Genomic DNA, 23,849 nt, shown 5'->3' with positions numbered 1-23,849 from the left:
AAAAACATGCGTTCATATTATGTTTTGCTTTTGACCATTAGCTAAAGACAGAATTTTCTCCAGCACAAAAATTATGACTACATTTTCATTTAATTGAATTTTTTCTGAAGAAACATATATATATATATATATATATATAATTATTTATTATTAATTAATTATGCCATTTGACAAGGTTCAAGTCACATATGTTACGACCAAAAAGGTCTTTTAAAGTTAAAAATATTATGAGAAAAAAGTTGTCATTGTTCAAGAATTATGTCGGAATATTTTTAGGAGAAAAAAGTAACATTTTACAAGAAACAATTCCACCATTTTAGAATATTAAAGTCAAATATATTGAACTTTTTTTCTTTTTTTTTTTATAGAAAAAACGCATTATTTTGAGAAAAAAGTAATTTACAAGAATTGTGTAAAAATATTTTAAGAAACAATATTTTAACAATTTTATTTAAGAGAAAAGTCATCCTTCAAAATGGAGCCCCCCTATGGCAGGGGCCCAACGAAACGAAACGTCGTGCCAAAATTGGCCCGCCGGCCCCACTTCGGGCATCCATGTCGCAATTTTACCCGCCAACGGAAGTGAGTGAAAAAAACACTCCCACTTAAGTCAACGTGATACTCCGCTTTTCCACAAATGCGCTAGCTCGATGCTAACACATTGGCTTTTTGCTTTTGACCATTGGCTGTAGACAACATTTTCTCCAGCACAAAAATGACGACGACATTTTCATTCAATGGAAAAGTGAAGTTGTCACGTTGTGTAAATGCTAAATAAAAAGAGAATACAACAAATCTTTTTCAACTTATATTCAATTGAATAGACTGCAAAGACAAGATATCAAGATATTTAATGTTTTTTTTTTTCAAATAATCATGAACTTAGAATGTAATGGCAGCAACACATTGCAAAAAAGGCATTTTTACCAGTGTGTTACATGGCCTTTCCTTTTAACAACACTCAGTAAAGGTTTGGGAACTTAGGAGACACATTTTTGAAGTGGAATTCTTTCCCATTCTTGCTTGATGTACAGCTTAAGTTGTTCAACAGTCTCCCTTCTCATATTTTAGCCTTCACATTTTCAATGTCTGGACTACAGGCAGGCCAGTCTAGTACCCGCACTCTTTTACTATGAAGCCACGCTGTTGTAACACCTGGCTTGGCATCATCTTGCTGAAATAAGCAGGGGCGTCCATGATAACAACATATGTTGCTCCAAAAGCTGTATGTACCTTTCAGCATTAATGGTGCCTTCACAGATGTGTAAGTTACCCATGTCTTGGCCACTAATACACCCCCATACCATCACACATGCTGCCTTTTACACTTTGCGCCTAGAACAATCCGGGTGGTTCTTTTCCTCTTTGGTCCGGAGGACACGACGTCCACAGTTTCCAAAAACAATTTGAAATGTGGACTCGTCAGACCACAGAACACTTTTCCACTTTGCATGAGTCCATCTTAGATGAGCTCGGGCCTAGAGAAGCCAGCCGCGTTTCTGGGTGTTGTTGATAAATGGCTGTGGCTTTGCATAGTAGAGTTTTAACTTGCACTTACAGATGTAGCGACCAACTGTAGTTACTGACAGTGGTTTTCTGAAGTGTCCCTGAGCCCATGTGGTGATATCCTTTACACACCGATGTGGCTTTTTGATGCAGTAGCGCCTGTGGGATCCAAGGTGTGTAATATCATGGCTTACGTGCAGTGATTTCTCCACATTCTCCGAACCTTTTGATGATATTACGGAGCGTAGATGGTGAAATCCCTAAATTCCTTGTTGAGAAATGTTGTTCTTAAACAATTTGCTCAGGCATTTGTTGACAAAGTGGTGACCCTCGCCCCGTCCTTGTTTGTGAACGACTGAGTATTTCATGGAAGCTGCTTTTATACCCAATCATGGCACCCACCTGTTCCCAATTAGATTTAGATTTATTGGTCCCCGTTGGGGAAATTCATTTTCACTGCCATACATTTGAACAATAGACATTACACATGACTAGGGCCGATATTATCGGCCGATAAATGCGTTAAAATGTAATATCGGAAATTATCGTTTTTTTTATTATCTGTATCGTTTTTTTTTTTTTTTTTTAATTAAATCAACATAAAAAACACAAGATACACTTACAATTAGTGCACCAACCCAAAAAACCTCCCTCCCCCCATTTCTTTCTGTTATCAATATTCTGGTTCCTACATTATACATCAATATATATCAATACAGTCTGCAAGGGATACAGTCCGTAAGCGCACATGATTGTGCGTGCTGCTGGTCCACTAACAGTACTAACCTTTAACAGTTAATTTTACTCATTTTCATTCATTACTAGTTTCTATGTAACTGTTTTTATATTGTTTTACTTTCTTTTTTATACAAGAAAATGTTTTTAATTTAGTTATCTTGCTTTATTTTATTTTTTAAAAAGTACCTTATCTTCACCATACATGGTTGTCCAAATTAGGCATAATAATGTGTTAATTCCACGACTGCATATATCGGTTGATATCGGTATCGGTTGATATCGGTATCGGTAATTAAAGAGTTGGACAATATCGGAATATCGGATATCGGCAAAAAGCCATTATCGGACATCCCTACACATGACGAAACAAAAAGACATCATACATGACCAACACACATTTACAGGCTTGCCTGTTCACCTGTGGGATGTTCCAAATAAGTCTTTGATGAGCATTCCTCAACTTTATCACTCTCTTTTGCCACTTGTGCCAGCTTTTTTCAAACATGTTGCAGGCATCAAATTCCAAATGAGCTAATATTTGCAAAAAAATGAGAAAGTTTCTCAGTGGGAACATGAAATATCTTGTCTTTGCAGTCTATTCAATTGAATATAAGTTGAAAAGGATTTGTTGTATTCTCTTTTTATTTACCATTTACACAACGTGACAACTTCACTGCTTTTGTGTTATTGAAGACATTATTTGCACATATTGCTGTGTTGTGGAACATCAGGCCAACAAAAGTGCAGAGTCAGCGTGCACACAATGGCTGACAGGTGCTTTCACTTTCTCTTTACCTTCCAGGTCGGCGATGACGGCCTCCTGTTTGTTCTTCAGCTTGTTCAGACTCTTGCTCTTCTCCTCCTCCTCGGTCAGGTGGTCCGTCACCTCGCTCAGACGCTCCTCCAGCTGCTTCTTCTCCTGCTCGGAGGGCGAGAGGGAAAAACGTCTCTGCGGGCGATACGGTTTTCTCGGGGCCGACACCTATTGTTATCGCTCTACGATTCAGAATCAATTCTCGATTCAAATCGATCCCTGCAAAGTATTATTTGGTATCATGATTGTTTTGAAACCCTTTCTAAACAGGTTCGAAAAGCTCCTTCTGGTTTTGTGGAGATGTCCTAAAACTTTTTTTTATTTTTTTAAATCGATTCTTAAAAATCAAAAATATATATAAAAAAAAAAAAAAAAAAAAAAAATATATATATATATATATATATATATATATATATATATGTATATATATATATATATTAGGGCTGCAACTAACGATTACTTTGATAATCGATTAATCTGTCGATTATTACTTCGATTAATCGATTAATAATCGGATAAGAGACAAACTACATTTCTATCATTTCCAGTATTTTATTGAAAAAAAACAGCATACTGGCACCATACTTATTTTGATTATTGTTTATCAGCTGTTTTTACATGTTGCAGTTTATAAATAAAGATTTATTTAAAAAAATAAAAAATAAAAAAATATTTTTTTTTTTTTTTTTGCGCATAGCATAGATCCAACGAATCGATGACTAAATTAATCGGCAACTATTTTTATAATCGATTTTAATCAATTTAATCGATTAGTTGTTGCAGCCCTAATATATATATATTAATAATTATTAGATATATATTTGGTGGGTGCGGTTTTATATACCGGTGTGCTTTGTAGTCTGGAAAATACGGTAATCCTCCACCAAATGGGGGAAAAACATGTTTGGTGGAAAAACATGTTATTTTGTAGACTAACAGATACTACATTAGCCACACTGGACTATAAGCCGCAGATATATACGTTGTGAAATGAGTTATTTACACAGAAATATTTAGTACATGTTTATTTACATACCTTAATTGTTTGCAAATGAAGCAATGTAGTATCTGTTAGTCTACAAAATAACATGTTCCCCACCATTAGGTGGAAGATTACCGTATTTTCCGAACTACAAAGCACACCGGATTATAAACCGCACCCACCAAATAAAAAAAAGTGTTTCCATATATTAGCCGACTATAAGCCGCAGATATAAACGTTGTGGAATTAGTTAAAACATGTTATTTTGTAGACTAACAGATACTACATTGCTTCATTTGGAAACAATTGAGGTATGTAAATAAACATTTCTGGGTAAATAACTCACTTCACAACCTATGTATCTGCGGCTTATAGTCGGCTAATATATGGAAAAAAATGGTTATCCTGTCAAATTTAGTGGGTGTGGCTTGTACACCGGTGCGCTTTGTAGTCTGGAAAATACGGTAATCTTCCACCAAATGGGGAAAAAACATGTTATTTTGTAGACTAACAGATACTACACTGCTTCATTTGGAAACGATTAAGGTATGTAAATAAACATTTCTGTGTAAATAACTCATTTCACAACGTATATAATTGCGTTTTATAGTCTTATATATGGGGAAAAAAATTTCTTGTAAAATTTGGTGGGTGCGGTTTTATATAAAGGTACACTTTGTAGTCTGGAAAATACAGTAATTTTTCCCCATTTGGGGAAAAAAAAAACATGTTATTTTGTATACTAACAGATACTACACTGCTTCATTTGGAAACAATTAAGGTATGTAAATAAACATTCTGTGTAAATAACTCATTTCGCAACGTATATAATTGCGTTTTATAGTCCGATGCGGCTAATATATGGAAATAAATGTTTTTTTTGTAAAATTTGGTGGGTGCGGTTTTATACACTTTGTAGTCTGGAAAATATGGTAATCTTCCAACAAATGGGGAAAACACATGTTATTTTGTAGACTAACAGATACTACACTGCTTCATTTGGAAACAATTAAGGTATGTAAATAAACATTTTTGTGTAAATAACTCAATTCACAACGTATATATCTGCGTTTTATTGTCCGATGTGGCTAATATATGGGGAAAAAAATTTATTGTAAAATTTGGTAGGTGCTGTTTATATACCGGTGCACTTTGTAGTCTGGAAAATACGGTAATCTTCCACCAAATGGGGAGAAAACATGTTATTTTGTAGACTAACAGATACTACACTGCTTCACTTGGAAACGATTAAGGTATGTAAATAAACATTTCTGTGTAAATAACTCATTTCACAACGTATATAATTGCGTTTTATAGTCTTATATATGGGGGAAAAAAAATTCTTGTAAAATTTGGTGGGTGCGGTTTTATATAAAGGTACACTTTGTAGTCTGGAAAATACAGTAATTTTTCCCCATTTGGGGAAAAAAAAAACATGTTATTTTGTAGACTAACAGATACTACACTGCTTCATTTGGAAACAATTAAGGTATGTAAATAAACATTCTGTGTAAATAACTCATTTCGCAACATATATAATTGCGTTTTATAGTCCGATGCGGCTAATATATGGAAATAAATGTTTTTTTTGTAAAATTTGGTGGGTGCGGTTTTATATACTTTGTAGTCTGGAAAATATGGTAATCTTCCAACAAATGGGGAAAAGACATGTTATTTTGTAGACTAACAGATACTACCTTGCTTCATTTGGAAACAATTAAGGTATGTGAATAAACGTTTTTGTGTAAATAACTCATTTCGCAACGTATATAATTGCGTTTTATAGTCCGATGCGGCTAATATATGGAAATAAATGTTTTTTTTGTAAAATTTGGTGGGTGCGGTTTTATACACTTTGTAGTCTGTAAAATATGGTAATCTTCCAACAAATGGGGAAAAGACATGTTATTTTGTAGACTAACAGATATTACACTGCTTCATTTGCAAACAATTAAGGTATGTAAATAAACATTTTTGTGTAAATAACTCAATTCACAACGTATATATCTGCGTTTTATTGTCCGATGCGGCTAATATATGGGAAAAAAAAATTCTTGTAAAATTTGGTAGGTGCTGTTTATATACCGGTGCACTTTGTAGTCTGGAAAATATGGTAATCTTCCAACAAATGGGGGGGGAGAAACATGTTATTTTGTAGACTAACAGATACTACATTGCTTCACTTGGAAATAATTAAGGTATGTAAATAAAATTTTTTGTTTAAATAACTCATTTCACAACATATATATCTGTGTTTTATAGTCCGATGCGGCTAATATATGGAAATAAATGGGTTTTTTTGTCAAATTTGGTGGGTGCGGTTTTATACACTTTGTAGTCTGGAAAATATGGTAATCTTCCAACAAATGGGGAAAAGACATGTTATTTTGTAGACTAGCAGATACTACACTGCTTCATTTGGAAACAATTAAGGTATGTAAATAAACATTTTTGTGTAAATAACTCAATTCACAACGTATATATCTGCGTTTTATTGTCCGATGTGGCTAATATATGGGGAAAAAAATTTATTGTAAAATTTGGTAGGTGCTGTTTATATACCGGTGCACTTTGTAGTCTGGAAAATACGGTAATCTTCCACCAAATGGGGAGAAAACATGTTATTTTGTAGACTAACAGATACTACACTGCTTCATTTGGAAACGATTAAGGTATGTAAATAAACATTTCTGTGTAAATAACTCATTTCACAACGTATATAATTGCGTTTTATAGTCTTATATATGGGGAAAAAAAATTTCTTGTAAAATTTGGTGGGTGCGGTTTTATATAAAGGTACACTTTGTAGTCTGGAAAATACAGTAATTTTTCCCCATTTGGGGAAAAAAAAAATGTTATTTTGTAGACTAACAGATACTACACTGCTTCATTTGGAAACAATTAAGGTATGTAAATAAACATTCTGTGTAAATAACTAATTTCGCAACGTATATAATTGCGTTTTATAGTCCGATGCGGCTAATATATGGAAATAAATGTTTTTTTTTGTAAAATTTGGTGGGTGCGGTTTTATACACTTTGTAGTCTGGAAAATACGGTAATCTTCCAACAAATGGGGAAAAGACATGTTATTTTGTAGACTAACAGATACTACACTGCTTCATTTGGAAACAATTAAGGTATGTAAATAAACATTTTTGAGTAAATAACTCAATTCACAACGTATATATCTGCGTTTTATTGTCCGATGCGGCTAATATATGGGGAAAAAAATTTATTGTAAAATTTGGTAGGTGCTGTTTATATACCGGTGCACTTTGTAGTCTGGAAAATACGGTAATCTTCCAACAAATGGGGGGGGGGGGACATGTTATTTTGTAGACTAACAGATACTACACTGCTTCATTTGGAAACAATTAAGGTATGTAAATAAACATTTTTGTGTAAATAACTCAATTCACAACGTATATATCTGCGTTTTATTGTCCGATGCGGCTAATATATGAGGAAAAACATTTCTTGTAAAATTTGGTAGGTGCTGTTTATATACCGGTGCACTTTGTAGTCTGGAAAATATGGTAATCTTCCAACAAATGGGGGGTGGGGAAACATGTTATTTTGTAGACTAACATATACTACATTGCTTCATTTGGAAATAATTAAGGTATGTAAATAAACATTTTTTGTGTAAATAACTCATTTCACAACATATATATCTGTGTTTTATTGTCCGTTGCGGCTAATATATGGAAAAAAAAATTATTGTAAAATTTGGTAGGTGCTGTTTATATACCGGTGCACTTTGTAGTCTGGAAAATACGGTAATCTTCCACCAAATGGGGAGAAAACATGTTATTTTGTAGACTAACAGATACTACACTGCTTCATTTGGAAATGATTAAGTGAAGTGAAGTGAAGTGAATTATATTTATATAGCGCTTTTTCTCAAGTGACTCAAAGCGCTTTACATAGTGAAACCCAATATCTAAGTTACATTTAAACCAGTGTGGGTGTCACTGGGAGCAGGTGGGTAAAGTGTCTTGCCCAAGGACACAACGGCAGTGACTAGGATGGCGGGAGCGGGGATCGAACCTGCAACCCTCAAGTTGCTGGCACGGCCGCTCTACCAACCGAGCTATACCGCCCACATTTAAGGTTAAAGGTATGTAAATAAACATTTCTGTGTAAATAACTCATTTCACAACGTATATAATTGCGTTTTATAGTCTTATATATGGGGAAAAAAAATTTCTTGTAAAATTTGGTGGGTGCGGTTTTATATAAAGGTACACTTTGTAGTCTGGAAAATACAGTAATTTTTCCCCATTTGGGGAAAAAAAAAATGTTATTTTGTAGACTAACAGATACTACACTGCTTCATTTGGAAACAATTAAGGTATGTAAATAAACATTCTGTGTAAATAACTCATTTCGCAACGTATATAATTGCGTTTTATAGTCCGATGCGGCTAATATATGGAAATAAATGTTTTTTTTGTAAAATTTGGTGGGTGCGGTTTTATACACTTTGTAGTCTGGAAAATACGGTAATCTTCCAACAAATGGGGAAAAGACATGTTATTTTGTAGACTAACAGATACTACCTTGCTTCATTTGGAAACAATTAAGGTATGTAAATAAACATTTTTGTGTAAATAACTCAATTCACAACGTATATATCTGCGTTTTATTGTCCGATGCGGCTAATATATGGGGAAAAAATTTATTGTAAAATTTGGTAGGTGCTGTTTATATACCGGTGCACTTTGTAGTCTGGAAAATACGGTAATCTTCCACCAAATGGGGAGAAAACATGTTATTTTGTAGACTAACAGATACTACACTGCTTCATTTGGAAACGATTAAGGTATGTAAATAAACATTTCTGTGTAAATAACTCATTTCACAACGTATATAATTGCGTTTTATAGTCTTATATATGGGGGAAAAAAATTTCTTGTAAAATTTGGTGGGTGCGGTTTTATATAAAGGTACACTTTGTAGTCTGGAAAATACAGTAATTTTTCCCCATTTGGGGAAAAAAAACCATGTTATTTTGTAGACTAACAGATACTACACTGCTTCATTTGGAAACAATTAAGGTATGTAAATAAACATTCTGTGTAAATAACTCATTTCGCAACGTATATAATTGCGTTTTATAGTCCGATGCGGCTAATATATGGAAATAAATGTTTTTTTTGTAAAATTTGGTGGGTGCGGTTTTATATACTTTGTAGTCTGGAAAATATGGTAATCTTCCAACAAATGGGGAAAAAACATGTTATTTTGTAGACTAACAGATACTACACTGCTTCATTTGGAAACAATTAAGGTATGTAAATAAACATTTTTGTGTAAATAACTCAATTCACAACGTATATATCTGCGTTTTATTGTCCGATGCGGCTAATATATGGAAAAAAAAATTATTGTAAAATTTGGTAGGTGCTGTTTATATACCGGTGCACTTTGTAGTCTGGAAAATACGGTAATCTTCCACCAAATGGGGAAAAACATGTTATTTTGTAGACTAACAGATACTACACTGCTTCATTTGGAAACGATTAAGGTATGTAAATAAACATTTCTGTGTAAATAACTCATTTCACAACGTATATAACTGTGACTTATAGTCCGGTGTGGCTAATACATGGAAATATGTATTTGTCCTTCAAAACTGTAGTGGGTTATAAACCTAGAGTCTATAGTCTGGAAGTAGGGCAGATGCAAATGCTACCTCAGGGCACTAATAATGGTGTATGTGGAGGACACCAACCTTGCCGAGGCGATCCCTCTGCTCCACCGTGGTCAGGAGGTCGTTCTCCACACTCTTCACTTTGGTCTCCAGGGAGACTTTCTCCAGCAGGAGGCGCTGCCTGGCACTCTCCTCCTCTTCTAGCTGCTCCTCCAGGTCCTGGAAGGAGGGAGGGGTCAGGGTAAGACCACATGGCTGCTGTGTCTCCCGCGGGTCATTTGGTGGCAGACCAGAATGTTCTGCTGCATCTTCTTCTTCTCGTTAGTCAGCTGCGTTCCTCGCTCCTCCTCCTCCTCCAGCCGACTCTCCATCTCCGTCAGCACGTCCTCCAGCTCCTGTTTGCGGCTGGCCAGCCTGGACCTCATCTCCTCCGCCTCGGCAAACAGCTCCGCCTCCGCCTGCAGCTGGTCGGCCAGCACCGCCTTCTCCTCCATCAGCTGGAACAGGAACGTCACACACGCTTTTTTAACTTTCCAAATAACGTATGTCAATACAAACGTCAACGATGTGGTGTGCCTCACCTGGTGGGCCAAATAAAATGATGTGGCGTGTCACAATAAAAACACGGGATGGGCCACGTTAAAATAATGATGCGGCGGACCACGTTAAATGACAAGCCGGACCACATAAAATCATGACAAAGTCGCTTTAAAATGATGTGTTGGGCCACGATAAAAAGGTATGGCAAACCAGGTAAAATGATGTGGTGGACCACGTTAAATGTGGCGAGCAACATTAGAAAGAAGTGGCAGACCATGTTTAAATGACAAGCCAGACCACATACAATAATGGTACTGGCCTCTTGAAAATGATGTGTTGGGCCACAATAAAAAGGTATGGCAAACCATGTAAAATGATGTGGTGGACCACGTTAAATGTGGCGAGCAACATTGGAAAGAAGTGGCAGACCATGTTTAAATGACAAGCCAGACCACATACAATAATGGTACTGGCCACTTTAAAATGATGTGTTGGGCCACAATAAAAAGTTATGGCAAACCAGGTAAAATGATGTGGCGTGTCACAATAAAAACACGGGATGGGCCACTTTAAAATGATGCGGCGTACCTTGTTAAATGACGAGCCGGAACGTATAAAATCATGACAAAGTCGTTTTAAAATGATGTGTTGGGCCACAATAAAAAGGTATGGCAAACCATGTAAAATGATGTGGTGGACCACGTTAAATGTGGCGGGCAACATTAGAAAGAAGTGGCAGACCATGTTTAAATGACAAGCCAGACCACATACAATAATGGTACTGGCCACTTAAAATGATGTGTTGGGCCACAATAAAAAGGTATGGCAAACAAGGTAAAATGATGTGGTGGACCACATTAAATGTGGCGAGCAACATTAGAAAGAAGTGGCAGACCATGTTTAAATGACAAGCCAGACCACATACAATAATGGTACTGGCCACTTAAAATGATGTGTTGGGCCACAATAAAAAGGTATGGCAAACCAGGTAAAATGATGTGGCGTGTCACAATAAAAACACGGGATGGGCCACTTTAAAATGATGCGGCGTACCTTGTTAAATGACGAGCCGGAACGCATAAAATCATGACAAAGTCGTTTTAAAATGATGTGTTGGGCCACAATAAAAAGGTATGGCAAACCATGTAAAATGATGTGGTGGACCACATTAAATGTGGCGGGCAACATTAGAAAGAAGTGGCAGACCATGTTTAAACGACACGCCAGACCACATACAATAATGGTACTGGCCACTTTAAAATGATGTGTTGGGCCACAATAAAAAGGTATGGCAAACCAGGTAAAATTATGTGGTGGACCATATTAAATGTGGCGGGCAACATTAGAAAGAAGTGGCAGACCATGTTTAAATGACAAGCCAGACCACATACAATAATGGTACTGGCCTCTTGAAAAGGTATGGCAAACCACGTAAAATGATGTGGCGGGCAACATCAAAAAAACGTGTCTGGCCAAATAAATGATGTGGCTGCCTACATTTAAATGATGTCGCGGCCCATTTTAAAAAGATGGGCTTGCCACTTAAAAAGATGTGGCAGACCACGTTAGAATTACGTGGCCTAATTAAAAATCATGTGGCAGGCCACATTTAAATGATGTAACAAGTTACATTAAATGATCTGGCGGCAACATAAAAGGATGTGGTAGGCCAAGGTGAAAAGAAGTGGCTGGCTACTTAAATGATATGGCGGACTATACAAAATGCTGTGGCTGGCCACTTATAAACATGTGGCTGGCCACATAAATGATATGGCGAGCCACATAAAGGGTGTGGCGGGCCGCATAAAAACATGTGACTGGCCACTTTAATGATGTGTTGGACGACAGAATAATTTGGCGGGCCACAATAAAATGTTATGGCTGATGACCAGGTAAAATGATATGGCTGACCACAATAAATGTTATGGCTGACCGTGATAAAATCAAGTGGTGGGCCACAATAAAATGTGGCGTGTCACAATAAAATGAAGTGACTGATGACCAGATAAAATGATGTGGCCCGACGCGATAAAACGATATGGCTGATGACAGCATAAAATGATGTGGCAGGCCACTTTAAAATGAGGTGGCAGACCAAATGTGGCCCCCGGGCCTTGAGTTTGCCAGATGTGAGCTGGAAGGTGAGGAGGAAGAAGGTGAGGAGGTAGGTGAGGAGGAGGAAGTTGAGGAGGAAGAAGGTGAGGAGCAAGAAGGTGAGGAGGAGGAAGTTGAGGAGGAAGAAGGTGAGGAGCAAGAAGGTGAGGGGGTAGAAAGTGAGGAGGATGAAGAGGAGGTGTCCTTGAGGAGGAAGGTGAGGAGGAGGAAGGTGAGGATCAAGAAGGTGAGGAGGTAGGTGAGGAGGAGGTAGGAGGTGAGGAGGAGGTAGGAGGTGAGGAGGTAGGAGGTGAGGAGGTAGGTGAGGAGGAAGAAGGTTAGGATCAAGAAGGTGAGGAGGTAGGGGAGGAGGAAGAAGGTGAGGATCAAGAAGGTGAGGAGGTAGGTGAGGAGGAAGAAGGTTAGGATCAAGAAGGTGAGGAGGTAGGTGAGGAGGAAGAAGGTTACGATCAAGAAGGTGAGGAGGAAGAAGGTTAGGATTAAGAAGGTGAGGAGGAAGAAGGTGAGGATCAAGAAGGTGAGGAGGTAGGTGAGGAGGAAGAAGGTTAGGATCAAGAAGGTGAGGAGGAAGAAGGTTAGGATCAAGAAGGTGAGGAGGAAGAAGGTTAGGATCAAGAAGGTGAGGAGGTAGGTGAGGAGGAAGAAGGTGAGGATCAAGAAGGTGAGGAGGTAGGTGAGGAGGAAGAAGGTGAGGAGGTAGGTGAGGAGGAAGAAGGTTAGGATCAAGAAGGTGAGGAGGAAAAAGGTTAGGAGGTAGGTGAGGAGGAAGAAGGTTAGGATCAAGAAGGTGAGGAGGTAGGTGAGGAGGAGGTAGGAGGTGAGGAGGAGGTAGGAGGTGAGGAGGTAGGAGGTGAGGAGGTAGGTGAGGAGGAAGAAGGTTAGGATCAAGAAGGTGAGGAGGTAGGGGAGGAGGAAGAAGGTGAGGATCAAGAAGGTGAGGAGGTAGGTGAGGAGGAAGAAGGTTAGGATCAAGAAGGTGAGGAGGTAGGTGAGGAGGAAGAAGGTTACGATCAAGAAGGTGAGGAGGAAGAAGGTTAGGATTAAGAAGGTGAGGAGGAAGAAGGTGAGGATCAAGAAGGTGAGGAGGTAGGTGAGGAGGAAGAAGGTTAGGATCAAGAAGGTGAGGAGGAAGAAGGTTAGGATCAAGAAGGTGAGGAGGAAGAAGGTTAGGATCAAGAAGGTGAGGAGGTAGGTGAGGAGGAAGAAGGTGAGGATCAAGAAGGTGAGGAGGTAGGTGAGGAGGAAGAAGGTGAGGAGGTAGGTGAGGAGGAAGAAGGTTAGGATCAAGAAGGTGAGGAGGAAGAAGGTGAGGAGGTAGGTGAGGAGGAAGAAGGTTAGGATCAAGAAGGTGAGGAGGTAGGTGAGGAGGAAGAAGGTGAGGATCAAGAAGGTGAGGAGGTAGGTGAGGAGGAAGAAGGTGAGGATCAAGAAGGTGAGGAGGTAGGTGAGGAGGAAGAAGGTGAGGAGGAGGAAGGTGATGAGGTAGGTGAGGAGGAAGAAGGTGAGGATCAAGAAGGTGAGGAGGTAGGTGAGGAGGAAGAAGGTGAGGATCAAGAAGGTGAGGAGGTAGGTGAGGAGGAAGAAGGTTAGGATCAAGAAGGTGAGGAGGAAGGTGAGGAGGAAGAAGGTGAGGATCAAGAAGGTGAGGAGGTAGGTGAGGAGGAAGAAGGTGAGGATCAAGAAGGTGAGGAGGTAGGTGAGGAGGAAGAAGGTGAGGATCAAGAAGGTGAGGAGGTAGGTGAGGAGGAAGAAGGTGAGGATCAAGAAGGTGAGGAGGTAGGTGAGGAGGAAGAAGGTGAGGATCAAGAAGGTGAGGAGGTAGGTGAGGAGGAAGAAGGTGAGGAGGAGGAAGGTGATGAGGTAGGTGAGGAGGAAGAAGGTGAGGATCAAGAAGGTGAGGAGGTAGGTGAGGAGGAAGAAGGTGAGGATCAAGAAGGTGAGGAGGTAGGTGAGGAGGAAGAAGGTTAGGATCAAGAAGGTGAGGAGGTAGGTGAGGAGGAAGAAGGTTACGATCAAGAAGGTGAGGAGGAAGAAGGTTAGGATTAAGAAGGTGAGGAGGAAGAAGGTGAGGATCAAGAAGGTGAGGAGGTAGGTGAGGAGGAAGAAGGTTAGGATCAAGAAGGTGAGGAGGAAGAAGGTTAGGATCAAGAAGGTGAGGAGGAAGAAGGTTAGGATCAAGAAGGTGAGGAGGTAGGTGAGGAGGAAGAAGGTGAGGATCAAGAAGGTGAGGAGGTAGGTGAGGAGGAAGAAGGTGAGGAGGTAGGTGAGGAGGAAGAAGGTTAGGATCAAGAAGGTGAGGAGGAAAAAGGTTAGGAGGTAGGTGAGGAGGAAGAAGGTTAGGATCAAGAAGGTGAGGAGGTAGGTGAGGAGGAGGTAGGAGGTGAGGAGGAGGTAGGAGGTGAGGAGGTAGGAGGTGAGGAGGTAGGTGAGGAGGAAGAAGGTTAGGATCAAGAAGGTGAGGAGGTAGGGGAGGAGGAAGAAGGTGAGGATCAAGAAGGTGAGGAGGTAGGTGAGGAGGAAGAAGGTTAGGATCAAGAAGGTGAGGAGGTAGGTGAGGAGGAAGAAGGTTACGATCAAGAAGGTGAGGAGGAAGAAGGTTAGGATTAAGAAGGTGAGGAGGAAGAAGGTGAGGATCAAGAAGGTGAGGAGGTAGGTGAGGAGGAAGAAGGTTAGGATCAAGAAGGTGAGGAGGAAGAAGGTTAGGATCAAGAAGGTGAGGAGGAAGAAGGTTAGGATCAAGAAGGTGAGGAGGTAGGTGAGGAGGAAGAAGGTGAGGATCAAGAAGGTGAGGAGGTAGGTGAGGAGGAAGAAGGTGAGGAGGTAGGTGAGGAGGAAGAAGGTTAGGATCAAGAAGGTGAGGAGGAAGAAGGTGAGGAGGTAGGTGAGGAGGAAGAAGGTTAGGATCAAGAAGGTGAGGAGGTAGGTGAGGAGGAAGAAGGTGAGGATCAAGAAGGTGAGGAGGTAGGTGAGGAGGAAGAAGGTGAGGATCAAGAAGGTGAGGAGGTAGGTGAGGAGGAAGAAGGTGAGGAGGAGGAAGGTGATGAGGTAGGTGAGGAGGAAGAAGGTGAGGATCAAGAAGGTGAGGAGGTAGGTGAGGAGGAAGAAGGTGAGGATCAAGAAGGTGAGGAGGTAGGTGAGGAGGAAGAAGGTTAGGATCAAGAAGGTGAGGAGGAAGGTGAGGAGGAAGAAGGTGAGGATCAAGAAGGTGAGGAGGTAGGTGAGGAGGAAGAAGGTGAGGATCAAGAAGGTGAGGAGGTAGGTGAGGAGGAAGAAGGTGAGGATCAAGAAGGTGAGGAGGTAGGTGAGGAGGAAGAAGGTGAGGATCAAGAAGGTGAGGAGGTAGGTGAGGAGGAAGAAGGTGAGGATCAAGAAGGTGAGGAGGTAGGTGAGGAGGAAGAAGGTGAGGAGGAGGAAGGTGATGAGGTAGGTGAGGAGGAAGAAGGTGAGGATCAAGAAGGTGAGGAGGTAGGTGAGGAGGAAGAAGGTGAGGATCAAGAAGGTGAGGAGGTAGGTGAGGAGGAAGAAGGTTAGGATCAAGAAGGTGAGGAGGTAGGTGAGGAGGAAGAAGGTGAGGATCAAGAAGGTGAGGAGGTAGGTGAGGAGGAAGAAGGTTAGGATCAAGAAGGTGAGGAGGAAGAAGGTGAGGATCAAGAAGGTGAGGAGGTAGGTGAGGAGGAAGAAGGTTAGGATCAAGAAGGTGAGGAGGTAGGTGAGGAGGAGGTAGGAGGTGAGGAGGAGGAAGGTGAGGAGGTAGGTGAGGAGGAAGAAGGTTAGGATCAAGAAGGTGAGGAGGTAGGTGAGGAGGAAGAAGGTGAGGAGGTAGGTGAGGAGGAAGAATTTGAGGATCAAGAAGGTGAGGAGGTAGGTGAGGAGGTAGGTGAGGAGGAAGAAGGTTAGGATCAAGAAGGTGAGGAGGTAGGTGAGGAGGAAGAAGGTGAGGATCAAGAAGGTAAGGAGGTAGGTGAGGAGGAAGAAGGTGAGGATCAAGAAGGTGAGGAGGTAGGTGAGGAGGAAGAAGGTTAGGATCAAGAAGGTGAGGAGGAAGAAGGTTAGGATCAAGAAGGTGAGGAGGTAGGTGAGGAGGAAGAAGGTGAGGATCAAGAAGGTGAGGATCAAGAAGGTGAGGAGGAAGAAGGTGAGGAGGTAGGTGACGAGGAAGAAGGTTAGGATGAAGAAGGTGAGGAGGTAGGTGAGGAGGAAGAAGGTGAGGATCAACAAGGTGAGGAGGAAGAAGGTGAAGATCAAGAAGGTGAGGAGGTAGGTGAGGAGGAAGAAGGTGAGGATCAAGAAGGTGAGGAGGTAGGTGAGGAGGAAGAAGGTGAGGATCAAGAAGGTGAGGAGGTAGGTGAGGAGGAGGTAGGAGGTAAGGAGGAGGTAGGAGGTGAGGAGGAGGAAGGTGAGGAGGAGGTAGGTGGTGAGGAGGAGGTAGGAGGTGAGGAGGAAGAAGGTGAGGAGGAGGTAGGAGGTGAGGAGGAGGAAGGTGAGGAGGTAGAAGGTGAGGAGGAGGTAGGTGATGAGGAGGAAGGTTAGGATCAAGAAGGTGAGGAGGTAGGTGAGGAGGAGGTAGGAGGTGAGGAGGAGGTAGGTGAGGAGGAGGTAGGAGGTGAGGAGGTAGGAGGTGAGGAGGAGGAAGGTGAGGAGGTAGGTGAGGAGGAGGTAGGTGAGGAGGAGGTAGGAGGTGAGGAGGAGGTAGGTGAGGAGGAGGAAGGTGAGGAGGAGGTAGGAGGTGAGGAGGAGGTAGGTGAGGAGGTACGTGAGGAGGAAGAAGGTTAGGATCAAGAAGGTGAGGAGGTAGGTGAGGAGGAGGTAGGAGGTGAGGAGGAAGTAGGAGGTGAGGAGGAGGTAGGAGGTGAGGAGGAGGTAGGAGGTGAGGAGGTAGGTGAGGAGGAAGAAGGTGAGGATCAAGAAGGTGAGGAGGTAGGTGAGGAGGAAGAAGGTGAGGATCAAGAAGGTGAGGAGGTAGGTGAGGAGGAAGAAGGTGAGGATCAAGAAGGTGAGGAGGTAGGTGAGGAGGAAGAAGGTGAGGAGGAGGAAGGTGATGAGGTAGGTGAGGAGGAAGAAGGTGAGGATCAAGAAGGTGAGGAGGTAGGTGAGGAGGAAGAAGGTGAGGATCAAGAAGGTGAGGAGGTAGGTGAGGAGGAAGAAGGTTAGGATCAAGAAGGTGAGGAGGTAGGTGAGGAGGAAGAAGGTGAGGATCAAGAAGGTGAGGAGGTAGGTGAGGAGGAAGAAGGTTAGGATCAAGAAGGTGAGGAGGAAGAAGGTGAGGATCAAGAAGGTGAGGAGGTAGGTGAGGAGGAAGAAGGTTAGGATCAAGAAGGTGAGGAGGTAGGTGAGGAGGAGGTAGGAGGTGAGGAGGAGGAAGGTGAGGAGGTAGGTGAGGAGGAAGAAGGTTAGGATCAAGAAGGTGAGGAGGTAGGTGAGGAGGAAGAAGGTGAGGAGGTAGGTGAGGAGGAAGAATTTGAGGATCAAGAAGGTGAGGAGGTAGGTGAGGAGGTAGGTGAGGAGGAAGAAGGTTAGGATCAAGAAGGTGAGGAGGTAGGTGAGGAGGAAGAAGGTGAGGATCAAGAAGGTAAGGAGGTAGGTGAGGAGGAAGAAGGTGAGGATCAAGAAGGTGAGGAGGTAGGTGAGGAGGAAGAAGGTTAGGATCAAGAAGGTGAGGAGGAAGAAGGTTAGGATCAAGAAGGTGAGGAGGTAGGTGAGGAGGAAGAAGGTGAGGATCAAGAAGGTGAGGATCAAGAAGGTGAGGAGGAAGAAGGTGAGGAGGTAGGTGACGAGGAAGAAGGTTAGGATGAAGAAGGTGAGGAGGTAGGTGAGGAGGAAGAAGGTGAGGATCAACAAGGTGAGGAGGAAGAAGGTGAAGATCAAGAAGGTGAGGAGGTAGGTGAGGAGGAAGAAGGTGAGGATCAAGAAGGTGAGGAGGTAGGTGAGGAGGAAGAAGGTGAGGATCAAGAAGGTGAGGAGGTAGGTGAGGAGGAGGTAGGAGGTAAGGAGGAGGTAGGAGGTGAGGAGGAGGAAGGTGAGGAGGAGGTAGGTGGTGAGGAGGAGGTAGGAGGTGAGGAGGAAGAAGGTGAGGAGGAGGTAGGAGGTGAGGAGGAGGAAGGTGAGGAGGTAGAAGGTGAGGAGGAGGTAGGTGATGAGGAGGAAGGTTAGGATCAAGAAGGTGAGGAGGTAGGTGAGGAGGAGGTAGGAGGTGAGGAGGAGGTAGGTGAGGAGGAGGTAGGAGGTGAGGAGGTAGGAGGTGAGGAGGAGGAAGGTGAGGAGGTAGGTGAGGAGGAGGTAGGTGAGGAGGAGGTAGGAGGTGAGGAGGAGGTAGGTGAGGAGGAGGAAGGTGAGGAGGAGGTAGGAGGTGAGGAGGAGGTAGGTGAGGAGGTACGTGAGGAGGAAGAAGGTTAGGATCAAGAAGGTGAGGAGGTAGGTGAGGAGGAGGTAGGAGGTGAGGAGGAAGTAGGAGGTGAGGAGGAGGTAGGAGGTGAGGAGGAGGTAGGAGGTGAGGAGGTAGGTGAGGAGGAAGAAGGTGAGGATCAAGAAGGTGAGGAGGTAGGTGAGGAGGAAGAAGGTGAGGATCAAGAAGGTGAGGAGGTAGGTGAGGAGGAAGAAGGTGAGGATCAAGAAGGTGAGGAGGAGGTAGGAGGTGAGGAGGAGGTAGGTGAGGAGTAGGTAGGAGGTGAGGAGGAGGAAGGTGAGGAGGAGGTAGGAGGTGAGGAGGAGGAAGGTGAGGAGGAGGTAGGAGGTGAGGAGGAGGTAGGTGAGGAGGAGGTAGGAGGTGAGGAGGAGGAAGGTGAGGAGGAGGTAGGAGGTGAGGAGGAGGAAGGTGAGGAGGAGGTAGGAGGTGAGGAGGAGGTAGGTGAGGAGGTACGTGAGGAGGAAGAAGTTATCATCAAGAAGGTGAGGAGGTAGGTGAGGAGGAGGTAGGAGGTGAGGAGGAGGAAGGTGAGGAGGTAGGTGAGGAGGAAGAAGGTTAGGATCAAGAAGGTGAGGAGGTAGGTGAGGAGGTAGGTGAGGAGGAAGAAGGTGAGGATCAAGAAGGTGAGGAGGTAGGTGAGGAGGAAGAAGGTGAGGATCAAGAAGGTGAGGAGGTAGGTGAGGAGGAAGAAGGTTAGGATCAAGAAGGTGAGGAGGTAGGTGAGGAGGAAGAAGGTGAGGATCAAGAAGGTGAGGAGGAGGTAGGTGAGGAGGAGGTAGGAGGTGAGGAGGAGGTAGGAGGTGAGGAGGAGGTAGGAGGTGAGGAGGAGGTAGGTGAGGAGGAGGTAGGAGGTGAGGAGGAGGTAGGTGAGGAGGAGGTAGGTGGGGAGGTTGGAGGTGAGGAGGTAGGTGGTGAGGAGGAGGAAGGTGAGGAGGTTGGAGGTGAGGAGGAGGTAGGTGGTGAGGAGGTAGGTGGTGAGGAGGAGGAAGGTGAGGAGGAGGTTGGAGGTGAGGAGGAGGAAGGTGAGGAGGAGGTTGGAGGTGAGGAGGTAGGTGGTGAGGAGGAGGAAGGTGAGGAGGAGGTAGGTGGTGAGGAGGTAGGTGGTGAGGAGGAGGAAGGTGAGGAGGTAGGAGGTGAGCTCACCTGGATGTGTTTCTTGTCCAGGTCCACAAAGTCCTGCTCCACCCGGGTCAGTTTGTCCTTGGCCTTCAGCAGCTCAGACTCTCTCACCTGGATCTCCTCATCCTGACGAGTCACCTGCAGGAGTGGCTTCACCTGCCGAGACCACACCCCCACCGTCACTACACTCTAGTATATATATATACACATATATATATACTACTACAGTACTGTCTAATACTACACTACTGTGTACCAGAAATATAAAGTACTGTGTGCCGGGAATACTACAGTACTGTGTACCGGAAATATAGAGTACTGTGTACCGGAAATATTACAGCACTGTGTATTGGAAATATTACAGTACTGTGTACCAGAAATATTACAGTACTGTGTAACATAAATATTACAGTACTGTGTACTGGAAATATTACAGTACTGTGTAACACAAATATTACAGTACTGTGTACCAGAAATATTACAGTACTGTGTAACAAAAATAAAACAGTACTGTGTAACAAAAATAAAACAGTACTGTGTACTGGAAATATTACAGTACTGTGTACCGGCTATATTATAATACTGTGTACTAGAAATATTACAATACTGTGTACCGGGAATATAATAGTACTGTGTACTGGAAATATTACAATACTGTGTACCGGGAAATACTACAGTACTGTGTGCAATAAACAAATATTATAGTACTGTGTGTAATAAATAAATATTATAGTACTGTGTGTAATAAACAAATATTATAGTACTGTGTGTAATAAATAAATATTATAGTACTGCGTGTAATAAATAAATAGTATAGTACTGGGTGCAATAAACATAAATACTAAATATACTAAATATACAATATCATATAATTTACAATATAACTAAATATACATTATAATATAATATAATTTACAATATAACTAAATATACAATATAATATAATTTACACTATAACTACATATACAACATAATATAATATAATTTACACTATAACTAAATATACAATATAATATAATTTAGAATATAACTAAATATACAATATAATATAATATAATTTACAATATAACTAAATATACAATTTAATATAATTTACAATACAACTAAATATACAATATAATATAATTTACAATACAACTAAATATACAATATAATATAATTTACAATACAACTAAATATACAATATAATATAATTTACAATATAACTAAATATACAATATAATATAATTTACAATATAACTAAATATACAATATAATATAATTTACAATATAACTAAAACTATTCTGACTTACTAAAGTGTGATGTTGTAGGGGTGTTTCCATGCATATAACTAAGCTAGCGTCGTTAGCATGAGCATTTTAACCATTGGTTCCTGGTCAGTCCTTTGGGACCCCCGAGGTACCGCAGTGTAGTACCTTAGTGAAGAGTCCTTTGGGACCCCCGAGGTACCGCAGTGTAGTACCTTAGTGAAGAGTCTCCACCACTGCCAGTTCCTGAGTTTGAGGTATGCAGCACAGTTCCTCTGCATCACCCTCAGAGCTCCCAGCTGCTGCTGCTTCTTCGTGAAGGCCCTGAGGAGCACACCCCGCACACGTCAGCACACGTACACTTCCTGCTCGCACACGTCAGCACACGTACACTTCCTGCTCGCACACGTACACTTCCTGCTCGCCTTGGCTACACACAGGAACACTTTCTCTGCTCGCCATGTGCGATACGAGCAGTCCTACAGCATGTTTACTTGTGTGTGATATCATGTGCGATACGAGCAGTCCTACAGCATGTTTACTTGTGTGTGATATCATGTGTGATACAGGCAGTCCTGCAGCGTGTTTACTTGTGTGTGATACCATGTGCGATACAAGCAGTCCTGCAGCGTGTTTACTTGTGTGTGATATTATGTGCGATACAAGCAGTCCTGCAGCGTGTTTACTTGTGTGTGATATCATGTGCGATACAAGCAGTCCTGCAGCATGTTTACTTGTGTGTGATATCATGTGCGATACAAGCAGTCTTGCAGCATGTTTACTTGTGTGTGATATCATGTGCGATACAAGCAGTCCTACAGCGTGTTTACCTGTTTGTGATATCATGTGCGATACGAGCAGTCCTACATCATGTTTACTTGTTCACGTGCGATACGAGTGGCCCCGCAGCCTGTTTACTGGTGTGTGATATCATGTGCGATACGAGCGGCCCCGCAGCCTGTTTACTGGTGTGTGATATCATGTGCGATACGAGTGGCCCCGCAGCCTGTTTACTGGTGTGTGATATCATGTGCGATACGAGCGGCCCCGCAGCCTGCTTACTGGTGTGTGATATCATGTGCGATACAAGCAGTCCTGCAGCGTGTTTACTGGTGTGTGATATAATGTGCGATCCAAGCGGTACTGCAGCGTGTTTACTCATGTGCGATACAGTCTTGCAGCGTGTTTACTCAAGTGTGATATAATGTGAAATATAAGTGGTCCTGCAGCTTGTTTACCTATGTGTGATATCATGTGTGATACAAACCGTACTGCAGCGTGTTTACTAGTGTGCAATACCAGCAGTGGTTACTCGTGTGATATCACGTGCGCGATACCAACAGTGGTTACTTGTGTGTGATATCATGTGTGATACAAGCAGTACTGCAGCGTGTTTACTCGTGTGCGATACCAACAGTGGTTTCTCGTGTGTGATATCATGTGTGATACAAGCAGTCCTGCAGAGTGTTTACTAGTGTGTGACATCATGTGCGATACAATCAGTCTTGCAGCGTGTTGACTCATGTGTGATATCTTGTGCGATACAAGCAGTCCTGCAGCATGTTTACCTTTGTGTGATATAATTTGCGATACAATCAGTCTTGCGGCGTGTATACTTGTGTGTGAGATCATGTGCGATAGAAGCGGTCCTGCAGTTTGTTTACCTGTGCGTGATATTATGCGCAATACAAGTGGTCCTGCAGCGTGTTTACTGGTATGTGATATCATGTGCGATACAAGCAGTCCTGCAGCGTGTTTACTTGCGTGTGATATCATGTGCGATACAAGCAGTCCTGCAGCGTGTTTACATGTGTGTGTGATATCATGTGTGATACAAGCAGTCCTGCAGCGTGTTTACTTGTGTGTGATATCATGTGTGATACAAACAGTCCTGCAGCGTGTTTACTTGTGTGTGATATCATGTGCGATACAAGCAGTCCTGCAGCGTGTTTACTTGTGTGTGATATCATGTGCGATACAAGCAGTCCTGCAGCGTGTTGACTTGTGTGTGATATCATGTGCGATACAAGCAGTCCTGCAGCGTGTTGACTTGTGTGTGATATCATGTGCGATACAAGCAGTACTGCAGCGTGTTGACTTGTGTGTGATCATGCGCAATACAAGCAGTCTTGCAGCGTGTTTACTTGTGTGTGATATCATGTGCGATACAAGCAGTCCTGCAGCGTGTTTACTTGTGTGTGATATCATGTGTGATACAAGCAGTCCTGCAGCGTGTTTACTTGTGTGATATCATGTGCGATACAAGCAGTCCTGCAGCGTGTTTACTTGTGTGTGATATCATGTGCGATACAAGCAGTCCTACAGCGTGTTTACTTGTGTGTGATATCATGTGCGATACAAGCAGTCCTGCAGCGTGTTTACTTGTGTGTGATATCATGTGCGATACAAGCAGTCCTGCAGCGTGTTTACTTGTGTGTGATAGCATGTGCGATACAAGCAGTCCTGCAGCGTGTTTACTTGTGTGTGATAGCATGTGCGATACAAGCAGTCCTGTAGCCGGTTTACTTGTGTGTGATAGCATGTGCGATACAAGCAGTCCTGCAGCGTGTTTACTTGTGTGTGATATCATGTGCGATACAAGCAGTCCTGCAGCGTGTTTACTTGTGTGTGATATCATGTGCGATACAAGCAGTCCTGCAGCGTGTTGACTTGTGTGTGATATCATGTGCGATACAATTAGTCCTGCAGCGTGTTTACTTGTGTG

General features: G+C 42.3%; 1 protein-coding gene across 6 annotated transcripts in view; it reads right to left on the bottom strand.

Moving 5' to 3' along the window:
• myh14 (myosin, heavy chain 14, non-muscle) overlaps nt 1-23,849 on the bottom strand; it is a 195,503-nt gene that overhangs the window by 59,904 nt on the left and 111,750 nt on the right. For all 6 annotated transcript variants that reach the window (XM_062062443.1, XM_062062442.1, XM_062062444.1 and 3 more), the window contains 5 exons: nt 21,340-21,448; nt 19,901-20,032; nt 9,990-10,196; nt 9,781-9,918; nt 3,040-3,163 (listed from right to left, as the gene is read on the bottom strand). In XM_062062443.1, coding sequence (XP_061918427.1) covers nt 3,040-3,163; nt 9,781-9,918; nt 9,990-10,196; nt 19,901-20,032; nt 21,340-21,448 — 710 coding nt within the window. The remainder of the gene's footprint in view (nt 1-3,039; nt 3,164-9,780; nt 9,919-9,989; nt 10,197-19,900; nt 20,033-21,339; nt 21,449-23,849) is intronic.

This window comes from Entelurus aequoreus, linkage group LG11 (assembly GCF_033978785.1).
Source record: "Entelurus aequoreus isolate RoL-2023_Sb linkage group LG11, RoL_Eaeq_v1.1, whole genome shotgun sequence".
In the NCBI taxonomy this organism is placed as follows: Eukaryota; Metazoa; Chordata; class Actinopteri; order Syngnathiformes; family Syngnathidae; genus Entelurus; species Entelurus aequoreus.
The sequence above is the reverse complement of the archived record's forward strand: the minus strand, read 5'-3'. Positions and strand labels throughout refer to the sequence as shown.